The sequence below is a fragment of the Strongylocentrotus purpuratus genome, unplaced genomic scaffold (assembly GCF_000002235.5).
Source record: "Strongylocentrotus purpuratus isolate Spur 01 unplaced genomic scaffold, Spur_5.0 spur5_scaffold_3, whole genome shotgun sequence".
Lineage (NCBI taxonomy): Eukaryota > Metazoa > Echinodermata > Echinoidea > Camarodonta > Strongylocentrotidae > Strongylocentrotus > Strongylocentrotus purpuratus.
This window is the reverse complement of record NW_022145609.1, coordinates 33,243,811-33,264,163: the sequence shown is the minus strand read 5'-3', so window position 1 is coordinate 33,264,163 and position 20,353 is coordinate 33,243,811. Positions and strand designations below refer to the sequence as shown.

General features: G+C 38.8%; 2 protein-coding genes across 2 annotated transcripts; both read right to left on the bottom strand.

Moving 5' to 3' along the window:
- Positions 1-1,330: 1,330 nt before the first annotated feature.
- On the bottom strand, positions 1,331-5,614 carry LOC100893362. The gene is made up of 2 exons (XM_003723459.3): positions 3,042-5,614; positions 1,331-2,573 (listed from the first exon to the last, which is right to left on the bottom strand). Exons 1-2 carry the CDS (start codon positions 4,297-4,299, stop codon positions 2,458-2,460), a joined length of 1,374 nt encoding a protein of 457 aa, XP_003723507.2. The 5' UTR covers positions 4,300-5,614; the 3' UTR covers positions 1,331-2,457.
- A 4,862-nt stretch (positions 5,615-10,476) lies between these two features.
- Positions 10,477-17,285, bottom strand: LOC591646 (thiosulfate sulfurtransferase). Its single transcript, XM_791200.5, has 3 exons — positions 16,842-17,285; positions 13,228-13,819; positions 10,477-11,751 (listed from the first exon to the last, which is right to left on the bottom strand). Exons 1-3 carry the CDS (start codon positions 16,950-16,952, stop codon positions 11,447-11,449), a joined length of 1,008 nt encoding a protein of 335 aa, XP_796293.4. The 5' UTR covers positions 16,953-17,285; the 3' UTR covers positions 10,477-11,446.
- Between the last annotated feature and the right edge of the window lie 3,068 nt (positions 17,286-20,353).

Genomic DNA, 20,353 nt, shown 5'->3' with positions numbered 1-20,353 from the left:
AGAGAGTAAGAGGAGAGGTTGATGAAGGACGTTGATTTGAATAAATGTTTCAGCATGTTACTTCGGTGAGAGTAAGAGAGAGAGAGAGAGAGATAGATGGAGAGAGAGAGAGAGAGGAAGAGGAGAGGTTGATTAAGGATGTCGATTTGAATAAACATTACAGCATGTTTCTTCGGTGAGAGTAAGAGAGGGAGATAGATGGAGAGATAGAGACGGAGAGAGTTGATGGGGAACAATAATTTGAATAAATTTTATAGCATGTAACTTCAGTGAGAGAAAGAGAAAGATGAATGGAGATCGAGAGGGAGGGAGTGAGATATGGGGGGGGGGGGATAGAGGGGAATATATAGGAATCGACAGAGAGAGAGAGAGGGGGGGTAATAGTATGTACTTGGAGAGGGGTGGTGGCAAAGGTGGGTGAGAGAGAAGAAGACATACAAAGGGAACTGTAAATAGTGAGTGAGAATCATGCAGTTACTGAGTCCCAGAAAATACAAAGAGAAACAATAAAAGAGAATGATACATGAAAGATGTCAGGAAGAATAAGGGGAACATATTTATAAGAGATAGTATATAAGTGGAAAGAAACAGTAATAATAACAGGGAGAGAAAGAGAGAGAGATGAATAGATAGATAGATAGTAGTAGTAGAAGTAGTAGTAGTAGTAAGTATAGCTAGAAATGTGAAAAGAGGTACGATATATCAATAAATTATGATAAAAGGGTAACAGTATAGACCTAGACTTACGGAGGTCAATATTGCCTTAAAGGAAACCAAAACCCCAAAGAATAAGTGTAGGTATTCTGAAAAATGAGATGTATTCCTGGCCTTTGATGTACAATATCCCTTACGACAATTTTGTTGACATGATGTGATGCCTTTTAGCATGACATGGGCGTAGCCATTTTCTTGAAAATGTGAAGTTCTTGGTGAAGTTGTACATATGTCATGCACCAAGCTTTCGATGGAAAGACTTTTTAAATCAATAGCAAAACCTTTTAAGTTTCTCTCATACACTATTGTGGGGAATTGTATAGATTAATATAATAAATCTCTTAGGATTGGTAAAGTTATTACTTGGGGTGAGGTTTCCTTTAAACACATTACTTCTACGACTTAAATGATGCTGACCTTGAAACACTTACATTTTGTCACATAACAAAATATGATGTATTCATATTATTAGTCCATTTTGAATAGATATAAAAGATAATTACACAACTTTGAAATTTTCATTAAATTGGCAATTTTGCTTAGCGCCATGGCCATCTAGTATACAAAAATAGACTTAATATTATCTTGGAACGTATAAACTATCAATTCTACTTTATAATCTTACTACGAATGTCAAATGTCCTATTAAAAACGTTTCGAACATCATTATAACATCAGGATTACCAATAGATACACACAACAGGTGAAAATGTCCCAACGATAAATATATCAATAGTTTTTATTACCAAAGCATGTCGAGAAAAGTATTCTGAAAACAGAAAATAAAATTGGCCATTTTTCTCTGTGCTAATTTGAACGATAAGATTTCGTTAACAAACTTTAAAATGCTTTTTAAAGCTATTACAGCTGGATTCAAGCACGTTTAAATTTACTTTTTTTTTTAATTAAAAATAATTCATATTGAATTTGTAATGTAACCATAGTAAAGAAAAACATATTTTGTTATAACGAATTATTTTAACATTGCAATATATTTCATTGTAAATATGACTAGCCTATATGGAATATATGGCATAATCTTAGAATAATTTAGGCCAAATAAAGGAAAAACAAAGCGAACAAGACGCAATAACTATTTCAGTGAAACCAATTTGTTCTGATTTTACTAATCGACATTATATATATTTTTCTGTGAGGGTGTATTCTTGGTATTTCTCCATTCCATTTAGATCTCGTAAAACAATTAAATGTTTTTAATTTCCATAAAATACGAATTTCATAGGCAATTTTTATAGGCACCCCAAACTGAGCGAGGTCGGCTGGCTGGTGAAATATGAAAAATTGTCAGGTTCTGAATCTTTAAGCCGTCTCCTCCACAAACACTATTGCCCTCCAGTTGCTACCCCCTTATGAAAATCTTCGCACTGCCAAAACCATTACCTCTAGATCTAGGGGTTTAAACACAGCTTTCAATCATATAATTAGCCAACAACCAGGCATCAGATTTACGACAACAATTTCGGCATATTCACGTGACTATGATGGCAAGCACGATTTTCAACAGATTAGTATCATTTAGATAGACAGTTAGAAAATGGAAGCGACAACCTCTAGATGATTTGTCGTTTGTTTTCGCAGACGATCGACGGCCGTCGTGTTTTTGCAGACGACAGTCGATATTGTTTGGGTGACGATCATCCTCGCCTTTGGGCATCGTTTCCCGATCGATTGTTTCACTACGTCTCAAATAACAGAAAGCCTTTTCACATATATAGCTTTATTTCAATCATCAAAGTCATTGGCGTACAACCAGGCATCGCATTTATTGGACGAGTCGACATAGCCACAAGGCAGGCCTGACTTTAGGTAGATAGGCATCATTTGAGGAACTTTACGATCTGAAAGAAATGGAAACAACAGAAAGGAGAGAAAAGTGACAAGAGTTGCTTCATAAAATGCAATTCTATTCTATTTCAATTGTTACATATTCTTTGGGAGTTCAGTACGAGTCCAATCTATCCAAATTGTAAGCATTAATCAAATAATTTTATTACAAATTTGTCGATAAACTTCATCTAAAATTAAATGTAGCAAATCTGATGAACAATTGAAACATTGATAATGTATACGAATGTTTTTAAACGATTCATTCCCCCTACATTTCTGAAATGTATGTTATGTCCATAAGATTTTTATTGATGCATGTGGTACTTTTCGAATTTATAACTCTAGTACAAAAAAAGTTTTTCACTTTGGAAGGAATGTACTTAGCTTTTCACGGTTTCTGTTAGTTTCCCATGACTGACAGGCCTAATGAATGATTTGACCGTTACAGTCACATTCAAAATAATGATGAGATTAGTTACCTGTAGGCTTCGTGACAGTCTCTACTTTATCCGGTCCCTTGATGATAAGACGAACCTTCTCGAAGACTTCTCTTGCATCCGATCGTCGAGTCTTCGCGTCTGCAGACCGTTGTTCATTTTGCGACATAGCATCGTCGGCATCGTTACCACTTATCCCAGCCAGCTTCCTGTATCGAGGAAGCAGCAAGTCCTGCTGGAAAGCGAATAGTTCTTTGTGGCTTCTCAGATGCCTTCCGTGGCGGCGACTAGGCGAATGGACACTTTCACGTTTAAGAGGAACAGTCGTAGGTTTTTGCAGATGATCTTTGCGACCTTTTGCCGCAGTGACACTATCGGTTGTTGTGTTTTGCAGACCACTGTCGAGATCTTTCCTCTGATGATTAGTCTCACCTTTAGGTGTTTGATTCAGACCAATGGCCTTACTTTCGATTCTGTCCACATACGGTGCATTTGTTGCTAAGGTGCCACCGTTAAGAAGAACAGAATAACGACGACTTGTTAAGATCGCTAGACCGGTTTCCTTTCCATCTTTATTTGAGCTAGAACTGTCTGCTTCCTTGACATTAAGGCGAGTTTCTGAAGACTGACTGGGATTGGTAATATCCGGGACACTAAACGTTCTTAACGGCTTTGATTCGTTTTGAATTGATTTAGCATGGTGGTTCTTTGCAGGTACTGATGTTAAATTGGAAATAAGCTTTCCCATCTTATATTTTGATGCAGCTTTTGACGGCGGGTGATGAGAAGTCGCAATAATATCCAGAGAGTTTGTCCTCACTATTCTTTGTTCATCTCTTGGAAAGTTTCGGTTTAGACTTCCGTCTTGCTTCATCTTTTTTGTTTTAAAATTTGCGCTTACATGTAGCGATCTATTTGATCCTGCTTTAGGACTCTGCTTTGTTGAATAACTAATGTCATGATAAAGTCCCAACGACGAAGAAATTGCCGGCAACGCTGGGCAAGAATGTCTGGCTTCTAATTCAGGCGGTTTCGGGAATATGATTTCTCTTTTCTCCTTCACCGACAACGTCTCGAAGGCTCTCGATTCCGACCTCCACGATGAAGGCGTCGACGAGTGTTTTTTACTCCCTCCCTGGGCACTAGTGAGGAGCTCAAGTTGATGTCTACTCTCGTTCCCTCTTCTGACGTCCGCCAGCCGTCGATTCCTCGTACGGTCGTCACCCTCTCGTGCGGTATGGTCGGGCCGATTCCTGACTACACCACTGCCATGGTGATGACTCTCCTTCCTCTTGCTCATCTTAATGTCATCGTCTGATTTTGTCCAGACATTTTTTCATTTTAATCAGTCGACTTGTACACGTTAAAGCAAACATAAACAGTATTCATGTTTGGGCGTTTTACACAACGCAGTTTGTTTTGAAGTTTGTCTTATGCTCTGCATTTGTTTGCGGCTCGATCTAGATGTAAGGCATAGGCCTACTTCACATTCATCCCGTAGTATGGTTCATGTTACACCACTTAACATCAAGTGCACAGATACATTGCAATGAACTCTGTCGAAAATGCCGAGGCCTATTTGTCAAAAATTTATTCGCCAACATCTGAAATCAGCATTCGATTTTCTGAATGAAAATCCTTTGAGGTGAACTAGCTATCACGATTAATTTATTGCCGGTGGGCTATATGTTCAGCTGGAAACTATTCACCTCTTCAAAATCAATCATACTTACAAATTCTGAATTAATGCGAAAGTGTAGACAATTATGATATAACATATATGCCCTCTCCAATGTTCGTTAAAAGACGGCAAACTAACCAGAAGCACATGCTGTCGATAAAAATGTTTTGTAAATAACTCACGTCCTGGTCGTCAATGTGTCCCATTTTCCTGCTACGGAATTAAAAAAACTGACGCAAATAATGCAGCGTGATGGCACAACATTACTCGAACCCTTATCAGTTGATCTAAACAAAGTTCAGTCGAACTTGAACTTCGCTCTTGAGATGTCGGTTAATAACTTGTCTTTTCATTCAGTTGTTTTATTCCTTGACGTTTGCAATGACATACCTCAAAAATGTATTCCATAGACGTTGGTGCACTTGGAACATAACGGAGACAATCGACCAATTAGTACACACTTATCCAATTCATCTCTGCACTATGAAAGGAGACGTCCCCGAGAAAGGTGAACGTGAGCAACACTGCCGATTAATGATTAGTAATTAGATCCACGTAACCGCATCCTTTGTACATCGCAATGTTAATCCTTTTAAAATCTGATCGACTTTCCTTGAGGGATTACGAATTGGTTCGATAAAAGCTTTATAACGTGGCGGCAACAAAACAAAAGCTAACAAGATGTCAGGAGGCCTTAAATTCATCCCCAAAGTACGTCATCGTCAGAGTGGCGAAAGGTAGAGACGAGATAAGGTAAAAAAGATGGCTGCTAAGAACCACATCAGAGTAAACAACTTACTCTCATACTTTTAAAAATATATGCCTGTTGAGAATAACAATTGCATCTGGAGAGACAAATACTGTGCACACCGCCCCTGCCTTTTGACAACTCGGTGCAATTCCCATCTGTCCATTTATCAATCGATCGCCGCGATTGATCGCCTGCTTTTGTTCAGCGGGACTTTCTTTTAGAGCTGATATGGCACAAAAGAAATCGCCTTGTAAATCTTGATGAATGCATTCGGGGAATAACACCTCCCCGATGGAGAGAAGGAGATGGAATCGAAATCAATTTGTCGAAAGAGGCTGAAATACTTGCCACGCACGAAGGATATTTAATCGTGTAAATAATCAGAAAGCGCATGCTAAGTTTGTTACACTCGATCTGAAGAGCATGCAGTGTCAGACTTCGCTCCTAGAAACCAAGGAAATCATTATCTTTAATCATTTATCCCTCATTATCACACTTGAATGTGATAATGAGCGAACGATGAGGACCAAATTGTTGTTTGTTTAAAGCCCCACTGTCCTACTTGTAGCTACTTGCTCCCTCTATATAGAAAACTTCCCCAATCGGTGCCTGTTGGTCCCCCGTGATCCTCTTTTTCTTATGTTAGTTGAGAGCTGAGTTAATGAGATAGCCATCTGTCAGTGACCTTGCTGTGTGGTTTAATCCCTTTTGGCCCAGTAGTATTGACGGCCTTTAAAGACCCCATGCGCTGAAGTTTCGTTGGACCATCTGTAAGGAGGGGTAGTGGAGTAGTGGGGGGGGGGGGGGTGTCGGATAATATTTGCCGACAGAGGTACACATCTTCCATCAAGTATACAATCATGGGTGTCACACCTCGACCGACCCCCCCCCCCCCCCCCCTCTAGTGTATGATAACTCTGTGTCCTATGAGCTTATGTACGATGTGCAACAAAACAGAATCGAGTTATTTTCATTTCCACCAACACAATTATTTAGAAATATATATCTTCAACAACATTTGCGGAAATATGACACTAAAACCCTCTGAATTGAGCTCACACCGTAGTTGCTTTTTGACATGTATATCTGACCCAGTGCTGACATTGATATGAAAGCTATTGTCCTTTATAAAAAGTGAGTGGTAGGCCTCCGAAACGTTGCCCTATATTTCAATATATTTCTCAAAAACAAATTCATCAATCCTGTTTGGAATAGGTGTTTAGCAAGAGCCTATAATGCTGATAATGATCTCGTAATTTGACGAAAATAGAATATATAGATCTTGATTGAGATGCTTATCACAAATATAAACTATTCAGGCATGCTGCCAGTTGAGATGGACCTAGGAATTATTGATGGAAGTATCCTATATGATTTTTAGAATCACATTGAATATGATTGAAATGATGATGAATAATTAAAACAGATAACAACTTCGCTCCAAGTAAAAGAAAACGTTCGAGATTCAGTGGACGTACATGAGTTAATTTGCTTATCTTTACCCTTGCCACGGAGACGCGCCGGAAGCAGCTTGGGATGGAAGGGGGGGGGGGAACAAACATTTCAGGGGGCTCATCTTTCAGGGGGTAGTGGCGTAATAATTAAAAACATTTGTGGGGGCAGAATAATAAAATCTGCATCACCTCCACTCGTACATGTTACATGCAGGCTCCGCGCAACGTTTTTCAAAGTGGGATATTAAAATCAGGTAGAGCGTTAATTAGCGTGGGGTCCAGGGGCTTTTAATTACGGTCTATCTTTTAATTACGGTCAGATAAGCATATTTTGATACCTCTCATTCTTTCTTTCTCTCTTTCTTTCTTTTCCTTTTTAACATATCACAAAAGAGTGAGGGGGGGGGGGGGGGGCTCGAGCCACCGAGCACCCGAGCCCGCCGGTCTGCAGGTCCCGACTTAAAGGCTTCCAAATAAGCATATTTTTGCCTGGCTGTGAATTTGGGAATTTGTAATTTTTCAACAAACACATACAAAAGTACAATTAAACAAAAAATTGACAAAAAGTCCCGGAAAATCATGTCATTTCAGCAACATTTGTACATCACTGGTAACGAATTAGAAAAACCACGTTTTAATTTTATTTGGGGGCAACTGACCCCTCAAGCCCCCCCCCCCCCCCCATCAGTACGCCAGTGCTTAGGGGATCATGTCTTCTCACTTTTCACCCCTATAATAAAATACACACACGCTTTCCCACCCTCTCATAAGATTTCCACGATATGCGCGTATCGCTTTTTTGAAATCCTCTATTGATAAATAAAGGGGCATGCGGAATTTTTTTAGAGGGGGCGAAAATACGTTTTGCCTCCCATTCGTTTCAGGGGGTGCGACCGCCCCTGCCCCCCCCCACTTCCTCGCATATGTTGCCACGCGACCATTCTTTACACCCCTTTATGTTTTTCTGTAAATAAAGGAGCCTAAAATATCTTTCATGTACCATGCAAAATAAAAGTGATCATATTAAGATACACTGGCCATCGGAGGTCGGGTTGATTATTCAGCCGAAGACGAAGAACATGTGTCAATTAAATGTGTCCTTTTGATTAAGCGAAGATCTATCCCTCCCCCTTTTCATAATGTCTCCTTTGTAACATGGATTTACAAACCAATTGAAGCAAATTCTCCTAGTGACTATTATTGCCTTCCTGTTACAAATTAATCGGGGCCGGGTTGCGAGTATTGATTATGTTTTTCAAGTTGAAAGATGTGACAAAGCGTTTATCGACGTAGACTGTTATGCCCTCTTTGTCTAGGTGATCCAAGTGTCCATTGATGTAATCTGCCAATCTGCCAATCAAGACAAGTGGCGTTAGTTTTTTTTTATTTGACTGAATGTGAAGTATCACTGATCAGAAGCTTAGTGACTGAAAAGGAAGAAAGGATCTAATTGTTTTCCACGCGCAAATTTAAAGACCCATTCCCAGATCCGATGAAACTTGAAGAAAGGAAAGGAAAGGAAAAAATGGGGAACGAGAAAAGAAAAGAAAACACAATCTCAAGAAGTTACGAAAAATCTTGTACGTCACATTGCAATTGTGTTAATTCTTATGAAGGAGTTGCGATCGTGCTAAAAATGAAAATTGAATTGCTAAGCGTGCTATAAGATAGCATAGCACCAATATATTTCTTGCCGTGGAGCCCCTTCCATGGTGACTGCCCCATGATCTCTATAATAATAATAATAACTCCGCTTTTATATATTGTAAACAAATTACAAATTGATTATGTCTTCTTGTCTTTAAATTTGTTGTTATTTGTTTAGTTTATACTGGGATTGTTTGTTTGTTTGTTTAATTTTTTTGTTTTTTTTAATTCTGAGCGTGCAAGGTAGTAATGTGAACTAATGTCACTCACAGGCGCGTACACATGGGGGGGGGGGGTTGAGGGTTAAACCCCCCTTTGGTATTTTTCTGTGTGTAAACCCCCCATAACCCCCTAACCCCCCTAAGTGTCCTCTTACCCCCCCCCCCCCCCCCCCCCCCCTCTCCCCCGCTTATTCAGCGGCTGGCTGAGTCGTTGCGAAATTTTCGGCCCGATTTATAAATGTTAACCCCCCCCCCCCCCTTGAAAAAAATCCTGCGTACGCGCCTGGTCACTCAAGATCATAGATTTGGTAATAATTTCTTGATCGGTATGAAAACAAAAGGTTCTGTTTCAGACCCATTCACAGTAATATAAAGCAGATGCATATATCCATACATTGCGAACGGGTAGGGGCGGCATCATTCCCAAATGGGAGCGTCATCTTTTTGCCCACATCGCACTATGTTTGGGCAGACCATTTGACCGAACTGAATTCCCATTGTTTTTTTTTAGGGGGGCTGGGAAGGGTTTCTTAATAAGCTCTAATACGGAAGACAAAATTATAGATGGTATTGCCAAAAAAGTGTGAAATAATGTAATCAAACTTTAGTACTCCAGGTTTATTTTGTTACATAGAAATTTGCAAGAATAAGAATGCGAGTTTCAGGCAAATTAAACACTGATACATGCAATGTAGAACTGCTGAAAAAAGAAAAAAGCTGCATAGACATAGGAACAGATCGATTTAACGTTTGGCAATTGAACATAAATGATCGGAATAACTGACCAAGATTACAAATGAACTCTGTTTATTACACATAAGCGTGATACAAAGTCTAAGTGCCATTCAATTAAGGTACAATAACACAAGCAGAAATTCAATCGAATCGATTATTTTGAAACAAGCTGCACCGTGCTAAGTTTTAAAACAAAATCAAATTTTATAACACTATTGAATCATTATTATGGTACCAGTTTCATAATGAAATACATGTTCACGTACATGTACAATTGTACATTAGACTTTGTCCATTGTTATCCGTACATGAACGTTTACATAACTTAGGCATAATGTACACCCCTTTCGTATCCTATTCTTTATATTGTCATATCGTTTATATAGGCCATTAACATTATGAGTCAACGAGTACTTAATTATGATGCTGTTTTCATTGTTTTTCATAACAAGTTACATTGACTATACTGAGCTCTGTATCACTTTTAATATGAAAAACTACTCGTCTGTCCAGTAGTCTGCCTCATACTTTTTATCGTATAAACATATATATGTCTATTTTTGTTGTTGTTGTTGTTGTTTAAATAAATCTTTATTCAGATAAAAACATATAACCGTATAAACATATGGGGTGGTATTCTCATAAGTTAAGCTGGGACTAAGTCCAGACTAAACAATAAGTTTAGTTCACACTTCTATGGAATGCTAGGTTTCATCTTCCTCCTTCAATATTCATGACAAAGATAATCTACCAAAGACTTTGTTGAAATTCAGGTCATACTCATATTATCTTTTTCTTCCCATTTCATTGCAAAATTTATTTTTTGGACACTTTTCATTGAAGGATTAAAATAATCTGTACAGGGTAAATTAGTTTGCAACAGGCACTCCATAAAAGTGTGAACTAACTAAGTACGCGCTAACTTAGTACGCGCTACCGGAATACCACCCATGGATCTTATTTATGCTGTGGACTTAATTTGTTGACCTTTTTTTTTTTATCTGGGTAATGATAATGGAGTTACAATAGTAGTATTGTGCCAAACAGGAGAACTACACAAGAACCTTCCGATGTGTTTCATATTTTCAATCATGCCGTTTGCACAGTGATGAATAATTAATGCTCAAAATCAGTTTAGAATGTGAAAAATCTAAAACTTTTACGACGCTGTCAATACCAGTCCTGTGGAACATAATACAAGAATACTTTTTACGAACTTGACTTTCTGCATACTTCTATTACGTAATTTCCTATCATATTCTATTATTTCAGTACCTTTTTAATGGTCAAGAACAAAGCAATCGCTAAAAATAGATCTATACTTGTAGCATAAACATGAATAGAAACGCGTTTTTTCAAAGGAATTTAACGTTTTGTACAAGAAATGAAGCAGCCTCAAATATCGCCATTAAAAAGCGCATGATGGATATGAATAAACTTTGTGGTATCTAACTTATAGAGATAGTTTTCAAATACATGTAGATGACGTGTTCGATATTCCGCCGGTTCATAATTCCGTCCTCGCCAATTTCCTACACCAGGGGTTTATTAATCGACAATCCCGAAAGGTCATTAATTTGATCCCAAACAATTCATAGTTCCCCCAAGGTACATCAACCTGATGTTAGTCATCATGTTATGGCATTAATCTCCTTTATTTTTAAGCTGGATAAATACAATTTCCGACATATCAACTACACTGTGAGATGAAATTAACCTTCGAATAAATGAACTTTCCGACAAATGAACCTTTGGATATGTGACCCGTTGGATATAAAATGAACCTTCTGATACTAAATTACAACTTTGGCTAATTGAATCTTTGGAGCATCGAACCTTAGAAGGAACCTTCGAGGAGATGAATCTTCGTCTATGTTAACCTTTAAAACAATATTATATTCACTTATCAAACCTACTAATCTGAACCTTCATAATAAAAACAAAAACAAAATGGCGGTCTAAGGTTCCTTTTCATACGTGTATAAATTCATTGAATCTTCGGGTCCTTTCTGGGAGTATTCTTCCCACGATCCGTCGTACACCGCCACGTCTTCCTTCCCTGCATGGAAGGCGCCTAGGGCCAGGATGGAGGCAGTGATGCCCACGAAGCACGACGCGGTCAAAGGTCGAGACAGGTCAATGCCATTGGATTTGAAGAGGGCCCTGAGTTCGGCGGGTGACCTGAACTTATCGGAGCCGTCATCGACAAGGAGATTGGTGAAAGGGATATTGGTCGCCATCTTCATGATTCCAAGGTTGATACCTGCGCATGGAGAATGATTACGTAGGGCGAGAAAATATTTCAATATGAAAATACAAGAGAAAGGTCGTGGGTTCGAACCCCTGCCGCGTCATACCAAAAGACGTTAAAAGACGGGAGTTGCTGCTACCTTGTTTGGCGTTCAACAATAAGGGATAGAGCAACGTCGATCTGGCGCTGCTCAATGGCTGCCGGGCTCACGATCAATATTGGGCAATAAGAATTTCCATTTTCGGTTTAACTTAATAAAATTCGGAGTGGACTTTAAGAGATTATTATTATTATTATTATTATTATTATTATTATTATGATCAAAGAGTATAACAGCAATGAACATTGATGAGATAGAAAGAGACTATATAAACATCTTTTAAGCGATCGACTGTGTTGGTTGTTGGTAGTTCTGCATATTTCATTGAGTTATGTCTAAGCTGGTGTGATCAGAACCCAATCCCCCCTCCCCCTCTCCCATTATGAGGAAATCTCTGTAGAGGCTTTGAAACTTTTAACCTTATAATGTTTTGTCCTTTCCATTCTGTTTGATTTGGGTATGATCAGAATAAAGCGTGAGGAGCACAGACACTAATGACGATGAGCAATCAGGGAGAAGTGAGGATCGAAAAGAAATCTGATGGTCGGAGAGATGACGAGGAAAGAGAAATGTGATGATCAGAAGAATAATTGGAAAATGGTGACCATGGTTGCGATATAAGAAAATGCTGACGATCAGCATGATTAGCGAGAAAAAAAGAGGTTCAGAGAAAGGGTAACAATTAATTATGTTGCCAGACAGGTGATGATCAAAGGAGTAGGGGAGGCGATCAAAAAGAAAGGTGATGTCAGGGAGACGGGTAACGACCAAGGCAAATAAATCATCAGAAAGAAGTAACAATCAAAGAGAAAGATGTCGATCAAAGAGAAAGATGATGATCATAGAGAAAGGGTGACGATCGAGAAAAATAATGACTGATCATTCAAGTGTAATATAATGACCAAAACGTGACGATCAGGAAAGGCCTGCCGATGAAAGATGACGATCGATGAGAAAGGTAATTATTGAGAAAGGGTGACTACCCTGCTGGAAAGAACACACTCATTCACACTCATTCACAGTGTGAATCACCGTGTGAAATCACAGTTCACACTGTGAACGCAGTGTGATTCACACTGTGAATGAGTGTGTTCTTTCCTTTTCCGGTTATCCACACTGTGAACCACAGTGTGAAACGAATCGACCACAATGTGAAAACGCCCCAATTTAACATTGTGGAGCACACTGTGATTCACACTTTGAATGAGTGTAAATGAGTGTGTTCTTTCCCTTTCCGGTTATCCATTCTGTGAACCACAGTGTGAAACGAATCGACCACAATGTAAAAACGCCCCAATTTAACATTGTGGAGCACACTGTGATTCACACTGTGAATGTGTGTGAATGAGTGTGTTCTTTCCAGCAGGGTATACAAAGGGATTTTTCACCTTCGTAAACAGAGGGCTGTGATCCATCATACCACTCCACAAGACGGGCATCCATAATCTGGATCTTAGGATCCTTTACATTCTGCAGGACGTCTTCGTAACTCTTGAAGAGATCCTCTCGTCTCTCAGTCACCTTAAACTCCACCGGTTCTGGCACGGGCGTCGGTATTTCCGTCACCGTTCGGTTCTCCCCAACCCACTGCTGGAATCCGCCGTCGAGTACGGAGACGGCGTCGTGATTGAAGAGGCGGAACATCCACCACATCCTAGGTGCTGTCATGACCTTGACCTTGCCTTCGTAGAGGACCACGTGCGTGTCGTTGTCGATGCCGAGCGTCTTTCCGACGTAGTCGGCGAAGTTCTCCGGCGTCGGGGCGGTGAAACCATAGGGAGAGTGCTCATCGGTTAGATAATGGATGTCGATGTGGTGACTACCAGGTATGTGTGCCTTCCCTGTTTCCATGCCGATTCTTGTAGCGTCAAGAACTCGAAAAGGTCTTCCATCTGGGGTCTTTCGTGTTCCCATTGCTTCTGCCAGCCATTCTGTACTCACCAAACCAGGGTATTGTGCGTATGATGATACAGTGGTATGCTGTTAAAGGAAGTGTCAGGTATACTAGCTTCTATAAACAATACAAAACGAAACAATGCCATGCCTTTCTAATTAATATATATTTTGTTACGACTTGAACTTGGCAAGTTGAGTTTTAATATCACACACTGGAGATCCCACGTTAGCTTTATAGGCCACCATGTTTGATGTCCTGCAGCTCTCCCTCTTCAGATCAAATTGATACTTTCTTGACTATCTTTGGCCTACATAGATAGCGAGGAGATCTATTTGTAAGTTTTGTTACCTAGCATATTTTCATGAAGAAATTACATGAAAAGGGCGCTTATTAACAGTTGAGGTTTGGAACTAGAAAGTTCTTATTGGACCAAGACATATAATCCCCCCCTCCCTCCCACTCTGAAATGATGCCCGAATAGCTGATGAATCATTACCGTATTACCAATGTAGGATTTCTCAGGATTTTTAGGGATTTCAGCTTTTAGGATTGATATCTTGTAAAATATTTCTGCGACAGTCACAAATTGTCTAAGTCCATCGAACACTAGGTTATGCCTAGGTCACATTTGTTGCGGCGGTCGTGCGATCTAAAATATCTACGGACAATAGCAATTATAGGACCGCCGCAGCATTCCCGCGGTCACATACGGTAGCGGTCACATATGTTAGGGTAGCCGCAAGGCGTATTTTGAAATTGTGGAGACAGAAAATCTGCGACTGCCGTACAGCCTTTGAAGTGATGACGCACGGTCGTCTTAGGGCGTCTCTGCGGCGGCCGTAGCTTTTTGACAAATACTATGGCAGACGCAAGGTAGCCGCAAGGTGCCTGCAAGGCGACCAAATGGGGACCATACGGCGACCGTGCGGCCAGACTGATGCTACCGCTTCACCCCTGGAGTATATACAAAGCAAGGCTACCATACGCCCGATGTATGGTCGCCATGGAACCGCTCAACGGCATGGCTACGGCGTGTCTAACTCCGGGTTATAATCCCACGGCGACCCGTACGGCCTGTAAATATAGAGATACGCCCTAGGGTGATCCTGAGGCCATCGCAGATTCTCTGCGGCCGCCGCAAGTAAATATCGATTTCGGGGGCGTACGGCCGCCGTATCCTAGCCGTAGAGCAAATGTGACCTAGGCATATAGGTTATATTTGCTCTACGGCTAGGATATGGCAGCCGTACGCCCCAAAAATCGACAGATAGGCTACTTACAATAATATAGGCGGTCATATAATTGCTATTGTCCGTAGATATTTTAGACCGCACGACCGCCGCGTCAAATGTGACCTGGCATACTTAGTCTATGAAGGTTTTAGACCCCCTAGGGGTCTAATATTGTGCGCTTGATTTTTTTTCAATGTACATGTATATTGCCTGCATGTGACTTTAAGTCTACAAAACCAATAAAGATTGCCATCAAACTCCAAAGGGAATATTACATTGATCTATAAAGCAAGGGCTTGATGGCACATCATTATAAACGAATAATATCTTACTAGAATATTTGCATATCATCTGATTACGTTCATGATGTAGTTATGTGCCTATAAGACCCCCCTCCCCCTTTGAAAAAGACACGTTTAGAGAAACACGTACGTACTTAGTGCCAAGTTGCAGCTTGTATATTGGCTACATTATTAACCCTTTACCTCCTGGGACCAGGTTTCTGTGTTAAACCTATAAATAATATAAGAATTCTATAGTCAAGGGGTTAATATTACTCAGGGGGTCAGAATGACCGCATGCGTGTTACCAAAATGTCCGGTAAAGGGGTAATTTTCGTGCGACAAAGTCCGGCCCGAGAATTGTAAAAAAAGGGGTGTATTTGACTTTTCACCCGGAGATTTCTTTAAAAAGGGGGTGTTTTTTCTTTTTTTCTCTCTCATCTCTTTGGACTCCTGAAAAATTATTCCGAATTTAGGGGGGTACATTGAGCATTTTTCCTGATTTAGGGGGGTCTCCAAGGCAGGAAAAGCCCGCGAAAGGGGGGTTCGAAAATGTGTCAAAAAGAGGGAACGAGCATATGCGTACCCTAAATAACACTGAGTGGGGGGGGGGGGATATTATGCTCTGTTGTGTGTAGCAAGAATATATGAAGCTGATAATGTTAACCTTTTTTGTTTCTATTTTCAGTTTTGTGTTAGTAAGTGTAAATTGTCAGCAAGCTTTAATTCAAGGTCGCAAGCTATTATGTTTTATTTCAAAATGAAGCCAAATATAGGATCGCTAATAGGAATGCTAAACAAAGCTAGATGTTGATGTACTCGAGTATGGTAAACGCCCCCCCCCCCCCCGCCCCCTACCGGATCCGGAGACAGGTTTGTTTAGAGACACTTTTTGTTGTACCCTATTGTCCTGTTTTGTCTTCGGATATGAGTTGGGTATCTCAATATCCTTCTTCACTTGGAATTAGTCGCTCAGTTGCTAACAAATGAATTTTCATTTTCTATAGTCACCTAATATTCTTATATTTGCCTTTTATTGTTTATAATGTTTACACTAAACAAATAACTAAAAATAACTAAAAAGAAACGTGCAGCTCAGAAGACAGGAACTTTAGATCACGTAGACACAGCTCAAAGGTCACTAAAAAGGCATAGTCGTGTTTCAAGATAGGGGTTGTGTTCTGGCTAAAGTCATGATCGTCAACAGCTTGTCACTCGTGATATATTCGACTAAAAATATATCATGCTATATCATTGTTGTTTTAAAAAGAATTGCTTTTAACGTGCTCTCATATTTTAAACATGTCAAGATGTAGAGGCTTATTATAGCTAAATTTCCGATATGCCACAACTTTATGTAGTCCAATGTATATTATGTGTGCCCGATGTTTTAATTATTTCATAATTATATTAGGCCTAAACTCTTAATTCTCTCAATTAGACTAAGAGTTGTTAAATTTGTTAACAGTTTCACTATTCCATACATGATAATATCATGACAATGTACGTCAATCTATACCTGACCTCATAACTTAAATCTAAATTTGGACGTAGCCTATATAGTATATCTCTAGCTGTATCGGTTTACTTACTATATAAGAGGCGGGTGCATTGCAGGCTACTGTCCCATAAACAGAAATAGCTGCATGATGAAATTTGTTTCTGAACAGAGCCAGTGACTGTACAATTAGCAGGTTCTTCATTGTAGCGTGAATCTCTTTTAACACCAGCTAGTAGTTTCCTATGGCATCAGTTGCAGCAAATACAGTTGTTTTTTCCAGCCATGCTAACGTACAAGTCACTCCAATAGGCGGAATTCGTAGTCGAAAGTCCAATCGTTATGTTGACAGCTATGTCAAAGATAAATAGACATGACTCCTGGGTATAATTGCATTTTTTGCAGAGGGCGGTGCGGAAAATGCAATGGAGTGGGGTTATTCTCCGATTTTTCGAAGTCAGCACAAGTTCTTGCTCTTCATATATGTTTAAGGCAATTATGTTTCACCCCACACCTCTCCCTTCCCCTTTTATGGCTTAATTTGACCGCTCCTTGCTCTGATCGACGTAGATCTTCAGGGCGCAACAACAAATTATTTCAATCTGGACAGCAAAAATCCAGATTTACACCAAAATTGTTTAATTTTCAGGTTCTACGTTTTCTTCAAGGCTATGTGAAAGATACCAGTAGCCAGAATCAATTACAAATTTATTGTTACCCTTTTAGTGATTGTATAACGCTCATACTTTTAAGTGTTCTGTAGATTGGTACATAGTGTATAACGCTTATACAGTCGAACCTGCTTACATTTAAGTGACCACCTGTCTGGAAAGACCACCTGTCTAAAATGACCATTTTTTTTTGTTTCACTTGAAAATGGTTTCTCATTGAAACATGTAACAAAGGAACCTGTCTTCAAAGACCACTTTTTGTGTTTACCTTGGGCGGTCGCTATAGACAGGTTTGACTGTACCATTTAGTGCTCTGCAGGTTGGTATAACGTTTATACTTTTTAGTGCTCTGTAGATTGGTATAACGCTTATACCATTTAGTGCTCTGTAGATTGGTATAACGCTTATACCATTTAGTGCTCTGTAGATTGGTATAACGCTTATACCATTTAGTACTCTGTAGATTGGTATAACGCTTATACCATTTAGTACTCTGTAGGTTGGTATAACGTAGTATACTTTTTAGAGCTCTGTAGATTGGTATAACGCTTATACCATTAGTGCTCTGTACATTGGTATAACGCTTATACCATTTAGCGCTCTGTAGATTGGTATAACGCTTATACCATCTAGTGCTCTGTAGATTGGTATAACGCTTATACCATTTATACCATTAGACCGCAATGTATGGATATATGCATCTGTTTTATATTACTGTACATGGGCCTGAAACAGAACCTTTAGTTTTCAGACCGATTGAGAAATTATTACCAAATCTATGATCTTGGGTGACATTAGTTCACATTACTACCTTGCACGCTCAGAATAAAACGTAAAAAATAAACAAACGAACAATCCTAGCATAAACCAAACAAATAACAACAAATTTAAAGACAAGAAGACATAATCAATTTGTAATTTGTTTTCAATACCAATACATATTTATTTAAAGGCCCACTGCACTACTGGTAGCTACTTGCACCCTCTACTACAAACAATGCCTAATCGGTGACCATTGGTCCCCCATGATCCTCTTTTTCTTATGTTAATTGAGAGCTGAGTTGATGAGATAACCACCTGTCCAGTGACCTTGCAGAGCGGTCTAATCCCTCCTGTAAACTACGGCAGATAAGCTTTAATTTAATTCGATAAATATACTTGAAAATGTAAAGATATAACAAACAATTTACCATAGAAACTCGTATTTTAAAAAAGGTTATAAAACGGATACAGACCTCAAGCTGTATACAGAATTCTATCATTTTATTCACAAAATCCTCTATTAAAGTCCAATACACCAGTAGAGCAAACCAATTGATTCCATACTTCCCCTTAATCAGCAAGTGTGAAAATACTCCCACAGCAGTTTTTAAAGTTTTTTTCACTGCAACCAGCTCAGAATAAGAGTAATGTTACTCGTATACTAAAACATGAATTGACAATATGTATTTTCAGATAATTAATAATAATTAATAATAGATTAATAATAGATAATTAATAAAATAATTAAACGTATAAATAAACTGGCTTACACATGTTTATGGAATTCTAAAACAGAAAAGGTGAAACGAAACATCTGTCACAATCCTGAAGTAGAAGGGGGGGGGGTTGGGAATGATCGACTTAGAGTCAAAATGCCGGTCACTCCGTCTTTCATGGATTCATAAATATTTAAGAGATGAACAAAGTGCTTGGAAAAAGAAAGAAAAAAACTGTTTAGAAATTGGATCAAGAAAATTGGGGATTTGCCACTTTGTTTGCATTTTAATTGCAAAAAGAGCGATATGTGTCGTATTTGTAGAAAAAAAACAGTTGCCTAACTTTTATGTTGACATGTTTTGTTCTTGGGCTGATTTAAAATACACTGATATGTTTAAAGTAACAGATATTGAAAATGAAATGATTTGGTATAATAGCAATATTAAAGATATGAATGAGTTATTGTATTTTCCAAACTGGATGAGAAAAAATATTTTTAAAGTGAAACAAGTCTTAGTAAACGGTATCTGGAAAGAAGTTGATTCTATTTGTATTAATTTCAAGAAAATGAATTACTTTCCGCCTTCAAATTGGCAAAGTTAAAAAGTGCATTTCCGAATTTTTGGTTGCAGAAATAACGTAATAGGTTACAATATGTAAATAGTCCACCGTCTGCAGTGGAATCCAGTATAATAGAAATAGTAACAGGTGACTCCATTGATGTAGCGGTCATGCAAGCCAAACACTATTATAATTTGATGTTAGAACAAAATAGACAGGATCTGCCGTGCATTTATTTCTGGAACGCTTATTTTGGTTTACCTGATGAGTTTAACTGGAAAACGGTGCTCCATTATAAATTTTACTTTATAAATGACAACAGAATTAAGCAGTTTAATTTTAAATATCTTCATAGAATATTGCCCAGTAAAGACAATTTATGTAAATGGAAGATTAAAAATAATAATCTATGTGATATATGTAAGATTCCAGATACAACTAACCACCTTCTTCTGGCTTGCAAGAAGGTTTCACTTTTTTGGAAGATTGTATCCAAATTAATTGATACGTTTAATTTTAAAATCTTTTTGAACGGAGAAATTCTTTTAATAGGTTATGAAATAGAGAGAAGAGAAATGAATCTTGTCAATCTTATTTTAAACTTCGCTCAGTTTATTATCTATAGAAACTATATTAGAGAATGTTTTGGAAGTGAAAAGCACAGGATACATGCTGTATATTTGATAAAAGAGTTAAAGGCACACTGTCCTACTTGTAGCTACTTGCTCCCTCTATATAGAAAACTTCCCAAATTGGTGCCTGTTGGTCCCCCATGATCCTCTTTTTCTTATGTTAAATGAGAGCTGAGTTAATGAGATAGCCACCTGTCACAGTGACCTCGTTGGCTCGCTGTGTGGTCTAATCCCTTCTAGCTGCATTAGTAACGCCTACCTTT